Source organism: Microtus oregoni, unplaced genomic scaffold (genome assembly GCF_018167655.1).
Source record: "Microtus oregoni isolate MIOR12 unplaced genomic scaffold, Mior012 000005F_ref0000423, whole genome shotgun sequence".
NCBI classification, from domain to species: domain Eukaryota; kingdom Metazoa; phylum Chordata; class Mammalia; order Rodentia; family Cricetidae; genus Microtus; species Microtus oregoni.
The window spans coordinates 35262455-35286302 of NW_024543064.1; the positions used below are offsets into that span (position 1 = coordinate 35262455).

The window sequence follows — 23848 nt, forward strand, 5'->3', positions numbered from 1 at the left end:
CTATACAATAAAGGATCTTCTGGAGGCATTACCATCCCTGACTTCAAACTCTATTACAGAGCTACAGTAATGAAAACAGTGTGGTACTGGCATAAAAACAGAGAAGTCGACCAATGGAATCGTATAGAAGACCCGGATTTTAACCCACAAACCTATGAACACCTCATTTTTGATAAAGGAGCTAAAAGTATACAATGGAAGAAAGAAAGCATCTTCAACAAATGGTGCTGGCACAACTGGATGTCAACCTGTAGAAGAATGAAAATAGACCCACATCTTTCACCGTGCACAAAACTCAAGTCCAAATCGATTAAAGACCTCAATATCAGCCCGAACACACTGAAAAGGATAGAAGAGAAAGTGGGAAATACCCTACAACAGATGGGCACAGGAGATCGCTTCCTATGTATAACCCCAGAAGCACAGACATTAAGAGCAACATTGAATAAATGGGACCTACTAAAACTGAGAAGCTTCTGCAAAGCAAAGGACACTGTCACTAAGACACAAAGGCAACCTACTGACTGGGAGAAGATCTTCACCAACCTCTAATTGTTCTTAATAAAAATCCGGAGTCATATATTATGGGGTGAAATGTGAGAGATCAGAGAAGCAGTGCAACCAGCCACTAGAGAGACCTTTTCCTTCTACCGAATCCTCGGACCAAAAGGGTGATCATGTCCTCTGACTGACTGCTTCAGACTGCATCCTCAGACTTCACTGAGCTCCTGTCTCCTCCTGTCTTATATTCCTCCCTCCACCCAGCCATATCACTCCTGTCTCTACCATCCTAGTGCTGAGAATAAAGGTGTGCTCTCTTTTCTGTGAAGAATCTTTTAAATTTGAAGCTGGGCAATGGTGGCGCACATCTTTAATCCTAGCACTCGTGAGGCAGGGGCAGGTGGATCTCTGTGAGGTTGAGCCTAGCTCTGGTCTACAGAGCAAGTTCCAGGACAGGCTCCAAAGCTACACATTGAAACCCTGTTTCCAAAAACAAAAACAAAACAAATATAACAAATAAAGTATAGTTCTAGATAGTTCTAGTTACCTCTAATGACTCAAGTCTATAATCTAGCTATTTTGAAGATTGAGGCAGAGGATTGCAAATCTGAAGCCTGCCTATGTTACAGAGTGGATTCAAGTTTAGCAGGGACAGTTTAATGAGATCTTGCTTGAAATCAAAAGTAAAATTCAAGGTGAGGAAATAGTTTCTTGATATGCCACTTACCCATTCTTGGACTTACAGGGGATAAGGAGGAATTTTTTTTTTAAAACAGTTTAATTTTTTATTTAAACATTTTTAATGTAATATATTTTAATCATATTCTTTCCCTTTCTCTAGTTTCTTCCAGATTCTCCCTTTCCCTACCCAGGCAACCTCATGTTCTCATTTTCTGTCTCAAAAACAAAAAAACAAAACAAAACAAAAAACAACAACAAAAAAGCAAACTGGAGAATCAAGGCAGAAAACAATAAGACAAAAAAAAACCATGGAGTTTTTAATACTCATATATTGTTATTGAGAGTATTATATGATACAGTCTCTTTAAAAATACTTCTAATCTCGTATAAAAACCTCACATATTCCACATTCTTAGGTATTTTCCTAAGACAAACAAAGCATAATTTATGAAAATACTTGTTAAGCAGTCCCAAACTGGAAATAACTCAAATGTCTTATCAGCAAGAGAAAACATTATAATCTGTTACTATTATATGCAGCACCGTAGATGAATTTTAGATATATTGTGCTAAGTGAAAAACAAAGACCTACATAAAAAAAAATTCATATATCGAGAAGCTGAGGTTTGAGGATGATGTGGTCAAGGCTAGACTGGGCTTTATATAGTAAGATCCTATAGAGAAAGGAGGTGTTTTGTAGTTCTATTTATATAGAATATTCAAGCAGGCAGAAAAAAATATAGTAAAAATAGTGTTTTCTTTGAACAGGGGAATGCTGGGAGGTTTATTTACCTAGAGTGGACTTGATATAACTTTCTAATTTGATAAGCTTGTTCTGGGTTTTAATAGATATTTTAGTCATCAAAGTGTGTGCTTTGATCAAAGTTACTGATTGACACACTTAACATTTGTTCAGTTTTCTATTAGTATATTGCCACGACACAGAATTATGGGCACTTACTGAATGTCTTATGAATTACTTTTGATGGATATAGAAGTCTACAATCTACTCTAGGATGTATTAAAAACAGATAGTTACATGGTAAAATATGCAAATACAGAAAAATATCTGTACCATCTGGGTTATAGATGTAATACAAGGATTTATCCATCCATACATGTATCTATATGTGTGTCTGCATATATTATCTCTTTACAGTTTTTCGATTTTCGTTCTAGGCAGTTGCTCTTTTGTTATGTTTGAGGGTTTTTTTTTTTAATGTTTCTTCGAGGCAAGTACTGTTGGTAGTATAATGGCTTGCTATTCTTGTTAATTATAACTTGTAAAAAGATACTATAATTGCAGGATATATATGCTATTTTGAAATTGACAAAATCTATGTGATATTTATGTGGACAATAAAAGAATTTTATTAAAGAAATGAATGTTGAGCTGGAGTGATGGCTTAGTAATTAAGAGTTTTGTGTTGGCTGACTACTCCTGGGCATGGGGCCTGCCCTAGAGTATGGTTTATATACCCAGTTACACTTTATTGGAGAAAACTTGAGTTTTAGGGAGGATTTTTATAAAAGAGGACTGGGAAGAACTGGGACTTTAAACATTGAAAGCAAGTTATAGGAGTCCCAGATCTTACTCTAAGGGTATATATAAAACCTTAACTAGAATTATCTTAATATAGGTGTCTGTTTATGTATTACAGACACATAGTTTTTACCTTACATGTTTTGAGTTAGATGTATGTGGTTTCATATGTGGATGAGAGTGAGCATCAGCATGGAGGTGTCACTTCTCAGAATAATCTACCTTGTTTTGGGGGTAGGTTTGCTCACTGGGAACTGGGACTCGCCTAGATAAAGCTGGCAGACCAGCAAGCCCCAGAGATCTGTCTATAGTACTGAGGCTGAGATAACCTGATCTTTTAATAATAAATTATTAGTCATCTGGCTTTTTATATCGTCCCTGGGGAAGTTAGGTTCTCATGCTTGCATGCTAAGTACTTTACTAAACTATCTCTTTAGTATTATAATCATCTTTTGTTTTGTATTCTATGTATTATAATGTTTGACTAAAATATTTTAAAGCATATTACTCTCTTGTTTTATATTCTTGATGCTAATGATATGAATCCTTTGTAATTCATCACCAATTAAATACTGGTACAAAGAGTTCCTAGAATCCACACTAGGAAGGTGATTGCATTTAGTAGGAAACATTATAATCAATCTATGAGATTTTCCTTTTAAGAGGAAAGAATGAAGAGCTCATATTAACTGTTGTTATCATTTTATTAATTTTTATAGTTTTGTGCCTATTATATAAACTTTTTGCCAAAGCTTTTTTGAAAGCAATTAATATGAAAAATTACAAAACCAAAGAATATGGTAATTGATAGTAATTAAGACATAAAATAAATAATTATAACATTTTCAAAGAATGTAATGTATAGGAAATGAGTAATAAAAAGAAGAAAGTTGGGGTGTTTTATCTAATAAAGATAATTTTAACAATCAAATTATTTAATGTACACTTTCAAAGCAACACATTTTAAGCATTAGCAATTAAGTTGAAACAGAGAGCCTTTGAAATTTTGTTTGTTTGTTTGTTTTTCGAGCCTGTACTGGAACTAGCTCTTGTAGATCAGGCTGGCCTCGAACTTACAGAGATCTGCCTGCCTCTGCCTCCTGAGTGCTGGGGCGTGCACCACCACTGCCCGGCGTCTTTGAAATTTTTAAGCTTACATTTGTGTGTTATATATTGTTGTCATCTATTGCTATTTGTATTTTAGCATAACAGTAAAATCTCTTCTGAACGTAAAACATATTGGTAATAAAGGAATATTTCTGATATGGATAAGTTAATGATCATAACCTTGTGTATCCCTGGCTGTCTTAGAAATAAGTATATAATTCAAATTTGCTTGAAACTTAGAGATCTGCATGTCTCAGCCTTCTGAGTGCTGAGGTTAAAGGTTTGCACCACCACACCCAACTTTCATCAAATTTTAGAGGCAAACAAAAAGACTACCACATAGAAACATTTAAGTGTGCTGTTATTAAGATAATGCTATATATTTCTTAGGGCCATTGAGGCAGGTTCACAGGATTCAAATGGACGCCTTTTTTGTCTAACTTGTTTTATGTGTTTTGTTTTTCAGAAGGAATTGAGCCTTCCAAGGAGAGGCAGCTTGTAAGTAGATGGCCCTTGGCATTATGATTTTGTCTGTGATGATCTCCTGATTGGGAACTGTCTTAAGAACATATTGTTAATATTTATTGTAGAAATCCCATTCAAGAGTCTTGTTTTCTGGGTGCTGGAAAGATAGATGGTTGACTGGTTTAGAGCAGAGGACCTGTGTTTAGTTCCCAGCACTCATATGGTGACTTAGAGCCATCCATAACTCCAGTTCCAATGGATCTGATGCCCTCTTCTGAGCTCCATGGGCAACGGGCACACTCAGGCATACGTGTGGTAATAGACATATATGCAGGCAAAACATTTATTTCCACTTAAAAAATTATTTTTGTTTTCTGCTTATGTTTCTCATTAGGTCAGAGACTTTTCTCCAGTAATCTTTTTGTTCCATGTTCCCTTCTCTGGCCCAAATTTTACATAACAGTTTGATAGAAGTGCTGTCATGTATCCATATCAATTATATTCTAATTTTGGGGTGTTAAATCTGAAATTCTTTGTGTCCATATTCCACAACTTGACTGTGGTGAAGGGAATGGTTCTTCTGAAAAGTTGGAGTAAAGGTTGCCACATTAAGAGAGCAGATTAAAGCAGGTTCTCATTCTCTTTATTCTGTATTTATGGTTAGTGGAAATTGGAAAGTTGTTTTTGTCCTTAGATTTTAATTTTTTGTGTTTCGTTTGGTACTTTTTTCATAAGAATTTTTGGTGATTCATTGCTGATTTGGCTAATTAGAATCTGGAATGTGTATTTAAAAGCACAATTTGGTTTTTGGAGAACTAACTCAGTGGCAGTAGAATGTATGCTTATCTTGGACGAGGCTCATGCATGAAGTTCCCCCTCTGGTGATTCAGAGGAAGGAAAGGTAGAATGTGAATTTACTGAATTAGAATTTCTGTGCTAAGGCTCATCATTTGTCATTTGTTTCAACTTTATGTAATTTACACTCATACCAACATCTACTATAATTGAGTAAGGGTCAAAATTTGGAAAACACCAGGCTGAGGATATGTCTTAGTGGACAGTGTGCTTGCTGTACAAGCATGAAAACCTGGTGTCAAATCCCCCAAATCCACCTAAAACTGGGATTGGTACAGATACCTATCTGTCTGTCTGTCTGTCTATATCAGTGCTCTTCTTGGGAGATGGGAGGTGAAGGTAAGAGAATTTCTAGAAAAATAAGGACTGGCTAGCTGATCATGTACAGTAATTAACAACAAAGAGGCATTGTTAAAAACTGGAAGTTTCCCTCTTTATCTCCACACATATTATGACATGTGTGTTCACATTTACACAAACATGCATGCCTATACATACACACCCGTGAGAGCACATACATGTATACAAACAATTTTGGTAACTATTAAAGAAATAGAACTATGATAAACAATGGCTTTGAAACTTCTTCTTATGGAAACATGAGTTATTTTATATGAGGTGGATACCATGGTATTGCTTGTTTTTAAGTATACAAAAGAGATTTGGTGTATTTGTGGATGAATCTGCTTATGCTATGACATGTACAATTAGAAGACAACTAGCAGGAACCCATTCTCTACATCATGTGGATTCTGAGGCTTGACCTCAGGTTATCAGGGTCTATGGCAAATGCCTTTCTTTACCTTTTGAATTGTTTACTGACCTTTAAATGTTGCTGTCTTTCCTCGCGGTGGTGGCAAATGCCTTTAATCCCAGCTTTAGGGAGGCAGAGGCAGGCGGATCTCTGTGAGTTCGAGGCCAGCCTGATCTACAAGAGATAGTTCCAGGACAAGCTCCAAAGCTATAGAGAACCCTGTCTCAATAAACTAAAATGCCTGCCTCCCTCCTCCCTCCCTCCCTCTCTCCATCCCTCTCTACACAGACACACCATATGCCTTTCTGCTTGCATTTTTAATGAATTGGTTTAATTCAAGGTGATATAGAAGTCACAGTACAACACAGATGTGTTTCAGTCCAGGCTATGGCAGAATTACATATTGAATTTGATTTTAATTCACAGCTGAGGTGGTAGTAGCTGAAATGAAAACTATAGAAAATAGCTACTTTGTGATTATTTATTTGTTTGTTTGTTTATTGAGGCAAGGTTTCTCGATAGCTTTGGAGCCTGTCCTGGAACTAGCTCTTGTAGACCAGGCTGGCCTTGAACTCACAGAGATCCACCTGCCTCTGCCTCCTGAGTGCTGGGATTAAAGGTGTGCGCCACTACTGCCTGACTGATTTTTTTTTTTTTAGTTTTAAGCAAAAGTTTATTAATGTAAAACAGGCTCTATGCAATCCTACATTCTACCTGTAGGTGGTAAAAGATGTTAGTGGCAGAGAATGTTTATGTTTAAATAGGAGTGGAAGAGAGTCCCGGTCACAAGGAACAGTTTACTTTTTGCCAGATTTCTTAATTCTATATGTGACCTAGGGATCCTTTCCCATGACCTTGGCTTTTAGCTCCTCAAATGTCTTCTGCTCCTCTTTGTTTCCACTTGAAAACCTTGTCTTCCTTATTCACCTTCTTGGTCTATTTTCAATGACTTCTTTTTGCCACCTGTGGGTGATGTGAGTGAGCATGCTTAGTCTGTCCCTATCTGTTGCTTACCCTCACTGTCCCCCATCCACTTGTTTCTTTTAAAGTATGAAACAGATAATTTTGTTACTATTATTTAAGTATTTTACTTGTGTTAATACCCTTGTGATTAAGTTGTTTCCTCAATTTTTTAAAAAACTTTGTTATAAAAACTCATTAGAGCTTAATTTAAAGGAATTTTGGCTATGATTCAGAACTGGGATTTAGTCTTGACTGTATCACAGAATAGATTTTGTAAACTTAGACAGATCGTTTCATTTTTACTAAATCTTTGTTCCCTATCTTTGAAAAGAAGGTAATGACACCTGCTTTTCCTATCTAAGGATCATAGTATGTAACGTTGCTTCATTAATTATGATTTTGTTCTGAGATGTGTAATTTTTAAAATTGTTATTAAGCATCTTGGGTTAAGTTTAGATAAGTTCTGTCTCAAGGCTGTATTTCTTTTTAAGGACTTTATTTTATGTATGTTAAGTATTTTGCCTGCATGTATGTATGTAGTACATGCAACATGATTATGAAGTGCCAGAAAGCGTTGACAGAGACTGTTCTTTTGTTTTCTGGCCATCCCGACCCAAATAATTACACAAAACTATATTAATTACAACACTGTTTGGTTCAGGCGTGTTTCTAGCTAGCTCTTATATTTTAAATTAGCCCATTTCTTTTTTTTTAATTTATTTTTATTGAGCTCTACATTTTTCTCTGCTCCCCTCCCTGCCTTTCCCCTCTCCTTCAACCCTTCCCCAAAGTCCCCATACTTCCAATTTACTTAGAAGATCTTGTCTTTTTCTACTCCCCATGTAGATTAGATCTATGTATGTCTCTCTTAGTGTCCTCATTGTTGTCTAAGTTCTCTGGGATTGTGATTTGTAGGCTGATTTTCTTTGTTTTATGTTTAAAAACCACTTATGAGTGAGTACATGTGATAATTTTCTTTCTGTGTCTGGGTTACCTCACTCAAAATAATGTTTTCTACCTTCATCCATTTGCCTGCAAAATTCAAGCTGTTGTTATATTTTCTGCTGTGTAGTACTCCATTGTGTAAATGTACCACATTTTTCTAATCCGTTCTTCAATCGAGGGACATTTAGGTTGTTTCCAGGATCTGGATATGACAAACAAAGCTGCTATGAACATGAATGAGCACATGTCTTGTGGCTTGATTGAGTATCCTTTGGATATATACCCAAAAGTGGTATTACTGGGTCTTGAGGAAGGTTGTTTCCTAATTTTCTGAGAAATCACCACACTGACATCCAAAGGGGTTGTAGTAGTTTGCATTCCCACCAGCAATGCAGAAGTGTTCCCTTTCCCCCACAACCTGTCCAGCGTAAGTTGTCATCAGTGATTTTTATCTTGGCCATTCTTACAGGTATAAGATGGAATCTCAGAGTTGTTTTGATTTGCATTTCTCTGATGACTAAGGATGCTGAACATTTCCTTAAGTGTCTTTCAGCCATTTTAGATTCCTCTGTTGAGAGTTCTCTCTTTAGATCTGTACTCTATTTTTTTTTATTGGATTATGTGATCTTTTGTTGTCCAATTTCTTGAGTTCTTTATATATTTTGGAGCTCAGACCTCTGTCTGTTGTGGGGTTAGTGAAGATCTTTTCCCATTCTGTAGGCTGTCGTTTTGTCTTGTTGACCGTGTCCTTTGCTTTACAGAAGCTAAAATCCTGATTCTTATACACACACAGACACCCATGGCTAGGGTGATTGTTGATAGATTTAGGCCTTTTATAGATTAGCAGGAATGGTGTAATTTACCATAGTCCTTTTAAAAGTTTATTTTAAATCTTAATAAATCTCAGATTATTTGGCTGGGTAGATGACTTAGTCCTTAAGAGAGTTAACTGGCTGCTCTAGCAGAAGACTCAGGTTCCCAGCGCCCACATCAGGTGGCTCACCACTACTTGTACCTGCACTTTCAGAGGACCTGACACTCTTCTGGCCTCCGAGGGCACGTGCGTGCACATGTATGCAGGTAGAAAAATAAAGCACATGCACATAAATGAATTTTTACTTCAAAAAAATCTCATGAAAATTTGGAAGTTTTCATTATTTGTACTTTGAGGTTAGGAAGCCACATCTGAGAACTTCTCCACTGAATTGGTGGTTTCACCTCCCTTCAAGTTCTCAGATACCTTACAAACCATAGGCATTTCAGGAATAGATCTTCAATATTTTCCATAAGATTTGATTCTATAAGCTAAATACCAGGCCAGTTTTCCAGGGAAGATAGGGTTTTAACTGCCATACAAAATTATCTGTACTTTTTAAAACTGTCTTGTTAAACCTGATTGAATTAATATCATTTTCAAATATATATATATATATATATATATATATATATATATAGGCATTTTAATTATGGACATTATAGGCAAATGCTCAGTTGCAAAACTTTTTTTTTTAGTTATAATCTAGTTTTAAAAAAGAGGAGGCATTTATTATTCCTATTCAGATAAGTATATTGCTTTTAAAAGTGATGAGACTTAGCAAGTCTTCCTTGTTGGAGGAGGGCCAAAGAGAATGAGAAGTGATTTATCTGTTTTTCATACACAGGAGTGGAGGCTACAAACTGAAGGGTTATAAATAGCCTGAGGAGAAAGATAATAGGCTTCTTTTATATATTAGAAAATAAATGTTAAATGAATATTTCTAACAAGTAACTGCAGTCTTTCCTTCTCAACTTATTCAGTCCTGTATATTAATTTTCATTTTACTGGTTCAAATGTTAGCAGTCTGCTCTGTACTAAAAAGAGTTTTGGAAATTCTGACTCAGTCCACTGGAATGGTCTGGAAGTTCTCCAGTTGTCCTAGTGATACTACCCGAAGCCTGTGCCAAAGACTCTATTCTTTGACATGTCAATAGTTTCAAATACCTGCTGACTCCTTTGCCATGTGCTGAGATAAGAACAGACTGGCTACTGATTTATTCTTTAGCTTTCAAAGAGGCATCACTGTGAAAGAGGGTTTCTGTAGATAACAGAGATTTGAAATTATTATGGCTATTTTACTGTCAATTTTCAAATGTGAATATTCTAATAAAAACCCATTAAGAGGATACAGTTAACAGATGAATTAAATTGCTTAATGCTATATAAAGTTGAAACACCTGGGTAGTAGTGGCACCTACATTTATTTATTTATTTATTTTAATTATATATATATATATATTTTTGTTTTTCGAGACAGGGTTTCTCTGTGGTTTTGGAGCCTGTCCTGGAACTAGCTTTTGTAGACCAGGCTGGTCTCGAACTCACAGAGATCCGCCTGCTTCTGCCTCCCGAGTGCTGGGATTAAAGGCGTGCGCCACCACCGTCCGGCTCACCTACATTTATTTAATCCTAGCACTTAGGAGGCAGAGGTAGGTGGATCTCTGAGTTTAAGGTCACCTTAATCTATAGAACAAGTTTCAGGACAGTCAGGACTACGTAGAAAAAACATGTGTTGAAACAGACAAACAACCCCGCACACACACACAAAACATCGAAAGAAAAAGGGAAAAACAAAACAAAACAATAAAACCAAGCCAAGAGTTGAGGGCAGTGTTTATAGAATAGCTTTTCCTGGAGATAATGATGTATCTGATTTATAAAATATGATGAATATAATTATTACAGCGGATACAAACCTGAAATGTCATTTTTTTAAAAAAAATTATTTATGCATGTACTTTATATATACACCAGAAGAAGGAATATGATCTCATTACTGATGGTTGTGAGCCACCATGTGGTTGCTGAAATTGAACTCAGGACCTCTGGAAGAGTAGTCAACTGCTCTAAACCACTGAGCCATCTCTCCAGCCCCTAGCTTCATTGTTTTTAAGGAGCTTAGTTTGTGTTTATAGAATGTAGCAGATCTATAAAGTAAATTATGTATCTCACAGACCTTTTCCTTCCACTTAACTTGTGTGATAACATAGACCACAAATATTTCTGTGGATGAATAGGCAAAGTTGGACATTTCATTTGCTGTACTATCTTCTATTGAGGCCTGTGGTTAGTCCAGCCAAGTGTTAGGCATTCCCAATGCTGGCAAAGACACAGGGATATTAGTACATGCACTTTGATGCCAATAAACTTATTCTGTCTGGTAATGTGGGGTTTTTGTTTGTTTGGTTTGGTTTTTTTGGTTTTTCGAGATAGGGTTTCTCTGTGGCTTTGGATCCTGTCCTGGGACTAGCTCTTGTAGACCAGGCTGGCCTCGAACTCACAGAGATCCCTGCCTCTGCCTCCCGAGTGCTGGGATTAAAGGCGTGCGCCACTGCCGCTCGTCTATTCTGTCTGGTAATGTATTAACCTCTGGAGGTAAAAGTAGTATCTTCTTTGATGTTAGATAAAGGACGTAAGATATGACTTCATATTCTTAAAATTATTAATTATTAATATTTTTCATTTTCAATATTTTTGTTTTTGTTTTTTGTTTTTGTTTTTTTTTTTTTTGAGACAGGGTTTCTCTGTAGTTTTGAAGCCTGTCCTGGAACTAGCTAACTCTTGTAGACCAGGTTGGCTACAGACTCGCAAAGATCCACCTGCCTCTGCCTCCCAAGTGCTGGGGTTAAAGGTGCGTGCCACCATCGCCCAGCCCATCTTCAGTATTTTTTAAGAAATTTCATGTGTCGATTTTCGTGGTTATAATTGCAAAGTAGTCTAGAGAAAAATCCATTTGCTATTGTTTTCAGATACTTACTGAATAGTATACCTCAGAAATTTCTACCATTGTTTCTAGTGTCAGAGTGTTTTGGTTCAGCAATATGGCCGAAGATAGGGATATTTTGGGCTAATAAAATTTATAATAAGCTAACTAATCATAAGAATTGAGAAGAGGTTGATTTTGACCTTACCAATATGGCTTATTCTCTTGTTTGGATTTGGATTGTTATTTGAAATAATGAGAATATTAATAATACATATTTTATAGGACTTCTATGAGTATGGGTATTGCCTGGGAAGTACCTATACTTAGGTTTTAACCTACCTGAAAGATTTCCGTGCAGGGCAGTGATGGCACACGCCTTGAATTTCGGCAGAGGCAGGAAGATCTCTGAGTTCAAGGCCAACCAGGTCTATAAGAGCTAGTTCCAGGATAGGCTCCAAAGCTACAGAGAAACCCTGTCTCAGAAAAAACAAAACAAAAACAAAAATACTGAAAATGAAAAATATTAATAATTTTAAAACAAAACAAAAAACAAAAAGTCCATACCCCAATATAAGGTTTTTCCACTGACCCAGCAAACCAAACCAATGATAGATTTATGGTGCCAGTGACCCTGGCATGTTTTGCTCTGGGTGCGGGAGAGGACACGTTGGATGGGAGACAGACAAGATATGCCATGTGGAGAGAGCTTGGGTGTAGAGTATTTAGTGGGCATTCGGAGGGTATAAAGGTAAGGCAATATGGGGGAGAGAGAGATAGAGGAACAGAGAAAAAGAGGAAAGGCGGGGGGGGGAGGGGAGAAGGTAGAGGTTGCCTCTTCAGAAAAAGAAAGGACAGAGAGAGAGAAATAGAGAAGAGGCGCAAGATCAGCTTGCCTCAGTGGGAAGGGGGAGACTGGGAATGAGCGAAGCTTGTCTTTTAAAGGGTCAGGGTACCCAGGTGACAGGCAGACCAGCATAATTATAATTATGACAGTGTGTGTGAGATGTATCCTTTTGCAGGACATGTATAGAAGGGATCCCGCGGAACAGAGAGGCAGCTTTTGCTCTGGTTATGTGTCGGGGTCCTGGTATGACCATGTCTTTAGCAAGGACCCCCCCCCCCCCCCACACACACACACACACAAACACAAAGGCCCTGAGCCTCTCAGGTAATAACTTGGAACTGGCAACTTACTGGGCCAGTGGTTGATCTAGTCTGGCGGAGAGTTAAAAGTTCAGGTTTAAAAGTAAAATGTTACTGGAAATTCTTCAGGATCCCAGAGAGTAGACGGGGGGGGGGGGGAAGAGACCAGAGAACCACATGGTCTTTCCTTGGAAAGTGTTTAAATACCCTGTAGGTAGGTGTGGTCTTGAGCATCTCTGGGGAAAGGCGCTTCCCTTTTAGTTAATATTGATTTTTCATATATATATATCATTACTTGTAGGGAGAACTACAGAACTGGCTCCTGATGTTAGCATGTAGTCTTAATCTGCCCTTTGTCTTAAGCATCTTTTGTTTAACGTATGTGCATCTTGTCTGAGAATTTCCCTAGACAACAAAGCTTATGCAAAACTTAGCTGGGTAAAATCAGGCACACTGTGATATTCCTTAACAGAAAATTTGCGTTTGGCATTGTCCCTTTTGGAAGCTTAGTTAGGATGTTTTGGGGATATGGAAATCAACTTGCTAAAGGTGTAAGGTAGAGAACAATAACAAAGGCCCTTGGCAAAGGGAAGGTGAGTTCAGCAGCTGGAAAGGCTAAAATCATCCTTAATGTGACCTGTGTTTTCTTCCACGGACCCTAGTGAACCCATTCTACAATTACTGTTTGTTTTTTTTTTTTTATACCTTTATTTTTATTTTATGTGCATTGGTGTTTTTTCTTCAGATTTGTATGAGGGTGTCAGATCAGATCCACTGCAACTGGAGTTACAGACAGTTTGGGAGCTGCCTTGTGGGTGCTGGGAATTGAAAACAGTTGGTGATACTATGCTGTGTAGATAGTTAAGAGACTGTCACAGTTCACTGGTGTTCTGCAGCAAGGTATGATACATACCTCTTACTTAGAGTTTATTTTGATTGCTTAGCTTTTTACAGGTCAGGCTGTTTTTCTTAGATGATTTACTAATACTTAGATGCCTCTCCTTTAAATAGAAAAATGTATAATAGTCAACATCTCCACAGTTCTTTCTCTCTGCTGTGCACTTTTCTGTTTTACATATTATTCATCTATATTGGCTACCTTAATTATCTTCATTTTACAGATGGAAAACTAAACTTAAGTAGTTTACATGAAAGTCTTACATGTCTTTCATGTAAATGGTTTCTATGATGGCTATTGGATCAAATTGCATTAGTTTCTGAGCTTGCAATTGTTTGTATTATTATGAAGCATGACTTATTTTGCTGTGTAGGTAAAGATGACCGTGAATCTGATCTTTCTGCCTCCACTTCCCCAGGGCTGGGTATTGCCATGCCTGGCTCCCCTGGGCTTACTTTCTTAGCTTTTCTAACTACATTTCTCACCACAGGTTATTGAAGTGATAAGAGAATAATGGAAATTAAATAAAATTGATGCCAAAATTTTATGGATGTAGGTTATTTAAATTAGTCAGTTTTAGAATTTGAATAACTGTGCTTGGAGTCTTAAAATTAAAGTCCTCTTATCTTCCACCAGGCCTGGGTTTGAGAATGAATAATGTTGCAGAAATATCTATTTATTCTTAGCCTATTAATTTACCAATTTGGGATCTGTAAGAGGCTTTCATCCAATCCCCTGCTCCCTGCAACAGCTGTTTGTATCTTGCCCAACGGCTCCTGGGTTAATAGTATTTCTGACACAGTGCGAGTTTTCAAGTTGGTATGTATAATTTCTGCCAGAGCCTTTGTTGCTGCCAAGTCTGAGGGTACAGCTGATTTGTGGGGGAGGGTGCTTGTGACTATGAGGGAACAAGGTGCTCTCTGGGTCTCTGATTTGCTACAGGCTGAGTGTGAATGATGTCAGGAAGATCAGAAGACAGCTGATTCATTTAAGATCTGGAACTTTTCCCTCTCCTGGGCTCTTAGTTTTTGTGAGGGGATTCTGACTGCCATGCTGATTACTTTTTTTGTTTGTTTGTTTTTTGAGAAAAATGCCTTAATGTTACCCATGAGTTTGGGAATCTTTCTGTGTTTTCACTGGCTAAAACGCCTCTTAATGTGAGAGAAGTGTCTGCTGAGATTCCAGTGTGAGAGGCAGATCTTGAGTAGTCAGGAGAATGATGAAACGGAGGAGAGAGAGACTGGGAGCACCGTGTCTGCGGATTCAGTAAGGAGGTTGGGGTCTCTGACTCAAAACAGGCATATGTAAGAAAAGTAGCTAATGCCAAGTAACTTCTTCATTTACTTGGATGAAGACTCTGCCTTGGAAATGTCTGTTAGGAAGAGGGTGGAGCTGACTTTGTCCATTCAAGGTCAAAAGACTGGTCATTGGAGGGACCCGTGGTGTTTTCAATTCAGACGTAATTTTAGGTGTGCCTAGGTGCTTGGGGAAGCTGGGTGAACAGTAAACCTAGTTTTCCCCCTGCCTTGAAAGCAGGTTTTTAAAGCTATTGTCAAAGATGAATGTAAAAGCCTTAAGAATATGAGATAAAAAGAGGAGGTGGATGAAAAGCATTCCTCCATTGCCTTGTGGTGTGGAGGGATACATTTCTGCCCTTGGCCTGTCAGTTCCTAACTGCAGGTCTCCCTTGCAGATCCTTTAAATTCTCTTTCTCCTTTGCCTAAGACAGAAACTATTAGGTGAAGATTACATAGCTGTGAAATGAGGAAGAGCTTTCTATTTTCAGGATGGTTTCCTCAAGGTCTCCTCAGGTTTGTTTGGTAAATAAACCTGATTTACCAGATTTTTAATTGTTTTAATTGTTGATTAAATCATGGACAAGGAAAGAATCCTAGTGCCCATGTCTCCTCAGTATGTCTTGTGCTATGCCTTAAATCCCAGAGTGGAAGGAGCACACTTTCTTCCTGCATATTGGTGCTCACAGTGACTTTTTATGGGTTGAGACCCTTAGCATGTTCATCAATTGAATTACTAATTCACTAGTTCCTAGAAAATAGCACTCATGAATTTTAAGTATTCAAATATTTTCATATACTTTGAAGAAGAAAACAACAACAAAAAACCAAAACAGCATTTACCAGACTGAGACTATAGTAAAAAGATCACAAAAAGAAACATAATCAATCAACTGAAGTAGTAATTAGAGTAAATATGACTTTTTTTTTGCTGAGCATGAGTTTTAAATGGCGTTTGTAAACTTTCAAAAATATAAGTGCTCAACAACTAAGATTTTTGAACTAGTGCACTGTATTGGGAGTCTTGTATCTGTTTTAGAGGTAAATTTGAAAAAAATGGCCCTGATGAAGGAGCTAATAAGTAATTTATTAACCCTTTTTCCTTCCTTCCTTCCTTCCTTCCTTCTTCTTTCTGTCTGTCTGTCTGTCTGTCTCTCTCTCTCTCTCTCTGTGTCTCTCTCTTTCTTAGATAGGAATTTTCTGCATAGCCCTGGCTTCCTAGAATTTACTCAGTAGTCCAGGCTAGCCTCAAACTCATAGAGATCACCTGCCTCAGCTTCCCCTGTGTTGGGATTAAAAGCATGTTTTTTTTTCCCCCCAAACAATCCTTTGTAGACTACAGCCCATTGTATAATTAATTGGCAGAGTAATAATTAGGAACAAAATGAAAATGAGATTAGGTTTTTACAGATTTTTTTATAATCCTGATAACATAGTCATTAAGATAACTAAACCTCTCATTATGTGATAAGATTTAAGACTGCTAAGTATGGTGATGGGTTCTTATAATTCTAGCTCTATGGGAGACTCAAGAACACCACAAGGTAGAGAGCAGCTTGAGCAACTTATGAGATGGCTCAAGAAGAAAGGTTTAAAAACTTAGCATTATTTTGCAGGATAACTAACAGAGTAGTTTATTATCGGGCCTAATGAATCATAACTTACATATGAAGGAAAATAGGTTGCATTTGTCAAAATTTAGGTATGCTTATAGTTTATTTTACTGTTCGGGACAGTAGCTTGCTTTGTAGTCCAGACTGGCTTTAAATTCATGATTTTCCTGTATCAGCCTTCCAAGCACTGAGATTGTAACCAAGTACCTTGTATGGGTTAGGTTTTAGTCTGTGTGCTGTTTGCCAGCATTGGTACTGATGTACAATATTTGCAAGTGACTTTTAACCACTTACTTTTCTTAAGCCTCTTGCTTAAACTTAATTCACTTTAAATATGAATCTTTTTGCTGGAGAAATTAACACTGACCCTGTTTTTGCTTTTGTTTTGTTTTTACTATGATACCCTGTCAGAATCTCTACTCTTTGCCGAGGAGCCGATGTAAGTCAGCACATGTTCTCACCCTCATCGGCTCCAGTCTTCTCCCTGGCTAAAGTCCCATTTAGTGCTGATTGTGTGCTGGCTACTTCTCCTCTTGTCTTTTTCTTGAACCCTCAAGCCCACAGCAGCCCCTGCAGTCCCTGTTCCAGCCGTACACTGCAGTGGAGGTAAGGAAGCCTGCAATGAATTGATTTGGTTATTGGCAGTTGCTTCTGGTCTCATAGATAAAGTTTGTACTCTGCTTCTTAGAAGTGGGAAGAATTTGGTAAGAGGCTGTAAAAGTGTTTAATGGATCTCTACAATATGCAGATTTCTGAAGAATGTAGAGTAGCATATAAGTAATAAGTAGTTTTGTGGGCACCCTAACCCTGTGACTGTGACTACCTCATAACTCATCCATATGTTTTGTAGCAGAAATATCTGAGTATAGGACTTAGAGAGGTGGATCAGGAGTTAAGAGCACTGTTGGTGTGGAGGACCTGACTTTGATTCCCAGCACCCACATGGCAACTCACAACTCTAACCCTAGTTCCAAGGGATCAATCAAGCAAGCATGCAGACAAAAGATTCAGAAAAATAAAGTAAAAAATCATTAAACACACACACTTAAGAATAAAAACAGGTGAAATGATTTGTTCCAACTGATGAAAATAGCTCTCCTTCTATCTTTTTCCTTTTCGTATATCCAGCACTGTTTGAATATATGCTGTTAGGTACTGCATTAGGGTTAGGAGACAAAGCAGGGACTACAAAATGATGACGTCCCCTATCCTCAGAGAACTTAGGTTATAGTGGAAGGGGACAGAGTTAATGAGTGAATATGAAACATAGCAGTATAGATGGAGTAGAAATATGAGGGCCTGGGTTGACCATCTTCAGTGTATCGACAGTAGAAAAGACTTCAAAGAAGTAGGGCCAGGCAGTGGTGGGGCTTGCCTTTAATCCCAGCAGGGGAGAGGCAGAAGCAGGTAGATCTCTGTGAGTTCTACCTGATCTACAAAGCAAGTTCTAGGACAGCCAGGGCTGTTACGCTGAGAAACTCTTCTTCTAAAAAACAACAACAAAAAATACAGTTCTTTGTGTCGTAATCCCTAACCATAAAATTATTTAGTTGCTACTTCATAACTATGAATTATAAATTGTAATGTAATATGTGACATACAGGATATCTGATAATGCGACCCCTGCAAAAGAGTGGTTCGACCCCCGAAGGGGTCGTGACCTACAGGTTGAGAAAGAACTGCTGGTCTAAGAGCTCTCTTCCTATGTGATTTGTGCAGCAGGGTTCCATGAAGCTGGTGTGGCATAAATTAAGTGAGAAATACAGTGAAATGAGGTCCGAGGAGTAATATGGAGCTGGTCAGATTAAGTGGAACCATTATATGTGTATTTGTTTTTATGTTGAGTAAGGTGAGTAGACATGAAGTGTTTAAAAATCCAAGAATTTATGTATATGTAAGTTCATCTGAGACAGGCATGGTGACACAATTCTGAAATCTCAGCACTTGAAATTGGGAGCAAGGAGGGTCAGGAGTTCCAGGCCAACCTAGGTACATAGTGAGTATGTACATACAGGCCACTCTAGATTACATGATACTTTATCTCAAAAGTAATTAAAGGAGAGTGGGGGAGATGGCTCAGTTTGTAAAGGTACTTGCAACCAACCCTGAAGACCTATTGTCAGCCCCCCAGAACTCACATGGTGGAAGGGAAAGAGCTGACTACCTGAAAGTAATTCAACATAGTCCTTTGACCACCACAAGTGTGTAAAATAAAAATAAATGTAATTAAAATTATCACTCTGGCTATAGTTAGAATGCTAGTGGCATTATCTAGGTAAGATAGGTGCCCTTGTTCTTTGTTGTTAGTGTTTGTGAGGATCCATGCATATGAGTGTGCAAATATGCACACATGCACTTTGATGTGGAGGCCAGAGGTAGGTGTTGGGTATCTGCTTCAGCCATTCTCATTGTTTGAAGACATAAGCTTAACCTCAAGCTTATATATTCAACTAAGATGGTTGGCCAGTGAATGAAATCCAGGGATCTGTTATTAAATTGGAGTTTAATAACAGATTAAAAAATTGCAGGATAGATAGTTACATAGTCAACAAGAGAAGCAAAATCTGGGTAACAGGTAATATAATTAGCAATTAAGAGCATATTAGTGATTTATGAAGTCATCTGTGAATTCCTGTTGATAGAAAATGAAGACATGTCAAAGGACTAAGTCAGTAATCTGACTTTGAGAGAGCAGGGAGATAATGAAGATCTAGCAGAGTAAAGATGGGTGAGTAATTGCTTAGAACCACAAAGATATCTTGGAAGCCAGTTGGGGGTGAAAGTTTCTAAAGGGAAAATTGAGTGATCAAAATGTATATGCAAAGCTTTCTGCTAGAAAAATTAACTGAGAAGTCAAATGGTTAAGTAATTTTTACTTACAGGGTGTTCAGATTTAAATGATGTAATTTGATTTTGGAGATCAAAATCTGCAGGTCTTGGGATAGTGTTAGACATTGGACAGTGCCAGGAGCCTTACCCTTCCTTCAGGCACGTCTTCCTGTGTGTGGGCTTGGCACAGACAATGAGTTGAATGACAAACACAGTATAATGTGGGTTTAGTCTTCTTGGATTAGTTAGCACCCCTTGGATTGGTAACACAATCTTAACAGTATCTTACATTGATCGACATAATGGAAATGTGAAATTTGCTGGTGTTTGGTAGACTTGTTTGCATGTTTGTTCACTGTAATAGTGTTTTATTCCTTTTTTTTTCTACTCGGTGTAAAATACTAGGTCAGTGTGTGCCAAGATGGTTTTGATTGTTTACAGAATATTTTTGTGTTTCTTTAAACAGTCTTAAGATTCTAGGATGTACTTATTAAACCATTGGGTCTTTTTAGGAATTACTTTTAATCTTTGGTGTGACTTGAACAGAATTTGGACGCATTTCCCCTTTTTCGAGGTAATACTTCTGAGTATTCTGCTTGAGTTCTATGCATTGAAGTTTTTACAATCAGCTGGGAATGTGGAGTGTTGTGACTGTGTGTTAGGTGGAGGAGCATGTCAGCTCCTTGATTTCTCTAGCAGTTTCCTTATTTTCTTTCAGTGATTAGTACTATACTCAGTTAAAGCCTTGGGAGGTACCCAACTTCGCTTTGCAGGTTTTCATAGTTCTTTCTGTAGCTCTCTTACTTCTGGTACTCAGTCTTGAAAATTCTAGCCAACTTATTCTCTCCAAATTCTGTCTCCTCAATTTAGAGATTTTTGGGCTCTTTTGCATATCCCCTTCATGTGTTGCTTCCTAGACATATTCTCAAGGTAGTGTGAACTGGAGCATTCTTAGTGCTTATTCTGCAAGTTTCCCTTCTGTTGAATGTTGTTTTACATATTTTTCCTGATTTTATTTTAAATGGGGTTTGGATATGTTTCCCAGTGTGGCCTTAGACTTATGGATTAAGTGATCCTTCAGTTTCAGCCTCCTTCGTAGTTGGAAGGAAGTACAGCTGTATCCCAACATACCTGACTGACTGTTGGTTGGTTTGTTGGTTGGCTTTAAAAACACAGAAGTAAATCTGGTTAGTTTCCTCAACATCTAGAGGAACAAAAATCTAATAAACTTAATTTTTGATCTCATGTTTTTGTTATCAGATATTAATGTTTGACTGATTTGTTTTGTTAAACCTTGTAAAAATGTACCAAGTTCTTTTTATTTGTTTTATCATGCTTTATCAAAAAAACAAAAAGCCATAAAGTGGGGCTGGAGAGATGGCTCAGAGGTTAAATGCGCTGGCTGCTCTCCAGAGGACTTGAGTGTTCAACTCCCAGCAACCACATTGTGGCTCACAACCATCTCTAATGAGACATGGCGCCATCTCCTGGCCTGCAGGGATACATGCAGGATGAACACTATATATAATAAATCTTAAAAAATAAAAAGCTGTGAAGCTGGGCATAGTATGTATACTGTAAAATTGTCAGTTCTTGGAAAGTGAAGCTCGAAGGACTGGAGTTCAAAGCCAACCATGAGGCTCTGCTTGAAATAAAATAAAAAGCAAGAAAAAGTTGAATAATGAAATTACTAAAGAATAAGAGGCCAGCCGTTGGTGGCGCATACCTTTAATCCCAGCACTCAGGAGGCAGAGGCAGGCGAATTTCTGTGAGTTCGAGGCCAGCCTGGTCTACTGAGTGAGTTTCAGAACAGGCTCCAAAGCTACAGAAAAGCCCTGTCTCAAAAAAATCCAAAACAAAAGGTACAGAGATCTCTTTCTTTGTATTGAGAAATCTTTGTTTTGCTTTGTTTTGTTTTTCGAGACAGGGCTTATTTGTTTACCCCTGACTGTTCTGGAACTAGTTTTGTAGACAAGGCCTGCCTCAAACTCAGAAATCTGCTGACCTCAACTTTCTAAGTTAAGCTGGGGTTAAAGGTGTGCCACCATTCCTGGCTCACAATAAATTTTTGGCAAATTAAATGCGAAACCAGGTACTATGACCCAATTGCTTTCATCTTAGGGATCAAAGCTTGACTCAGTATCCAGAAATTAAGAAATACAGTACACCACATATATCAGGTTAAGGACAAAAAAAACACACAATCATCTCAATAGATGGAGAAAAGCCTTTAACCAAGTTCCACATCCCTTCATAATAACAATTTTAAAAAAAAAATCCCTGAGGAAAATTTAAAAACAGCATACATACCTCAACATAATAAAGTCCATACATGACACACCAGTAGCCAGCAATTCCTCTAAAACAAGGAACAACACAAAGATATCCACTTCCTCTGTTCTTAATATACTATTTGAATTTTAGTTAGTGACAAGAGAAAGTAAGAAAGGGATATATATAAAGAAGTATAATTACCCTCATTTACAGATGACATGATCCTATTTTTCTTTGCCATTCATTTGTGTGTGTGTATGTGTGTATGTCTGATAATGCATATGTGCCATGGCACATACATATTTACAAAAAAAAATGTAGCCCAGTAAAGCCAAGATACTATGTATTTTTTTACAGAAGAAGCTTAGGCCCCCTTCTCCCCCTTAGACCCTAGTGCATGCATTCAAGAAACAGTTCCTGAATTAAATATACTTTCTATGGACATTTTATAACCATGATATATTTATATTTAAGCCTGTAAATTTATAAATACCACCACCTGGCTCATAACTTTAATTCATTTTTCGACTCCTGTCCCTGTAATGTCTTTCACAGCACAAAGATCTGATAACCCAAAAAGTAAAGGAAATGAGAACAAAAATAGATAAGTAGGATTGTGCTAAATGAAAAAAACTTCGTAGCTGGGTAGTGGTGGTACATGCCCTTAAACCCAGCACTGCGGAGATAGAGGAGGGTGGATCTCTGAGTGTGAGACCTGATCTACAGGACAATCACAGCTGTTACACAGAAAAAACCTGTTTCAAAAACTGCCCCCTGCCCCGCCAGCAGTATTGTATGGCACAGAAAAAAGCCTTTTCTAATTACAGGAGAAAATTATATAATTAAGAACCTGACCCAGATAAACTAAAGGTGGAAAAACTGGAAAACACTTTATAAAGGAAATAACAAGGGGCATAGAGTAATGGCTCAGTGGTTAAAAACACTTGCTACTCTTGCAGAGTACACGGGTTCAGTTCCTAGCCCCTGCATAGTGGCTTACAACCTTCAGTTACTCCAGTCCTCAGGAGTTTAATACATCTTCTGACCTCTACAGGCACCAGACACACAAATGCTACGCATTTACACACATAAAAAACACATGCATAAAATAAATCTAAATAAAATGAAATATTCCTTGATAAGAACCAACAAGCAATGGTGATGAAGAGTGGTAAGTTGGTTGCCCCAGCATTGCAAAAGAGACTTTGGGTGATTGTTAAGGTAGTCAGCTGTCTCTGTCATTTCTTACATCTTTTGGAAGTCACTTGCTTGCAATTCCTGCTTGTTCAGGTAATACTGATTTCCTTCTTGGATCTTTGATGGGGTTTGAAAACTAGATGATCATAGCTACTTTGCCTTCATTAGACTCCTCAGGATAAGACAGCTATTGAAATAATCTCTGTTATTTGCTAATTACCTTAGACTGGACATTTAGCATGTGTTTCTTGCTTGATGTTGTTCATGTTGGTTGAAGTTCTATTTTTCTGTATGTTTTTGCCTTTTCTCTCTCCTAGACAATACTTGATATTATTGTATTTAGGTTTGTATTAGGTTTAGAACCCTCTTATTTAGACAAAAGGGGCAGTGTTGTGGGAGCCTTTTGGGTACATGCCCATTAGGGCGTGTTCTAAGGAACTATGTGTGGATTGATAAGCACAGATATGAAGCATGCTCGCTCTCTTGTCTCATGGTCTGAGTTCTATTCGTAGCTCCCAGTGCCCATAGAGCAGAGGACTTCAGTGGCTCTCTACCTTTATTGTGAGTGTTTTCCAAATAAATATTTGTTATCCTTTATTCTGGGCTCTCTTGGACTTCCTTAATTAAGCCTACACTTGTCTTGAAAAAGAAAATAGAAAAATTGACCATGCTGGAGCCACTGTTTCTACATGACAGGGTGATTATTGTACAGGAGAAGAAATAGACATAATTCCTAACAAATTTGTTTGTTTGTATAATATGTCAGAAGATGGTAACTGCTCCTGGGAGTAAAGATAAAGGAGAGTAAATCCCTATATGTTATCATATAGGGAAATGGGGGAAATAGCCTTTGAGTAGTTTAAAGGAGTAAGGAGATTTTGCCATGTATTGCTAAAAAAGAAGGGCATTCTAGGTAAAGGGAGCAATTAGTTAACACATTGTACCTATCAGCTACTTGTTTCTATTTAGAATCAGTAGCCTTTGGAAGATCTTAAGAGGAGGAGTGAAGTTATATAATTTATACTTTAAAAAGATCACTAGT

At 37.7% G+C, this 23848-nt stretch overlaps 1 protein-coding gene across 12 annotated transcripts in view; it reads left to right on the plus strand.

The window, feature by feature from the left end:
• Mast2 (microtubule associated serine/threonine kinase 2) overlaps positions 1 to 23848 on the plus strand; it is a 115128-nt gene that overhangs the window by 43445 nt on the left and 47835 nt on the right. For 5 of the 12 annotated variants that reach the window (XM_041651315.1, XM_041651316.1, XM_041651314.1 and 2 more), the window contains exons 4-5: positions 4299 to 4330; positions 16918 to 17112. In XM_041651315.1, coding sequence (XP_041507249.1) covers positions 4299 to 4330; positions 16918 to 17112 — 227 coding nt within the window. Of the gene's footprint in view, positions 1 to 4298; positions 4331 to 14580; positions 14873 to 16917; positions 17113 to 23848 lie in introns of those variants that run through there. The other 7 variants (XM_041651322.1, XM_041651320.1, XM_041651321.1 and 4 more) reach the window with 3 other exon arrangements.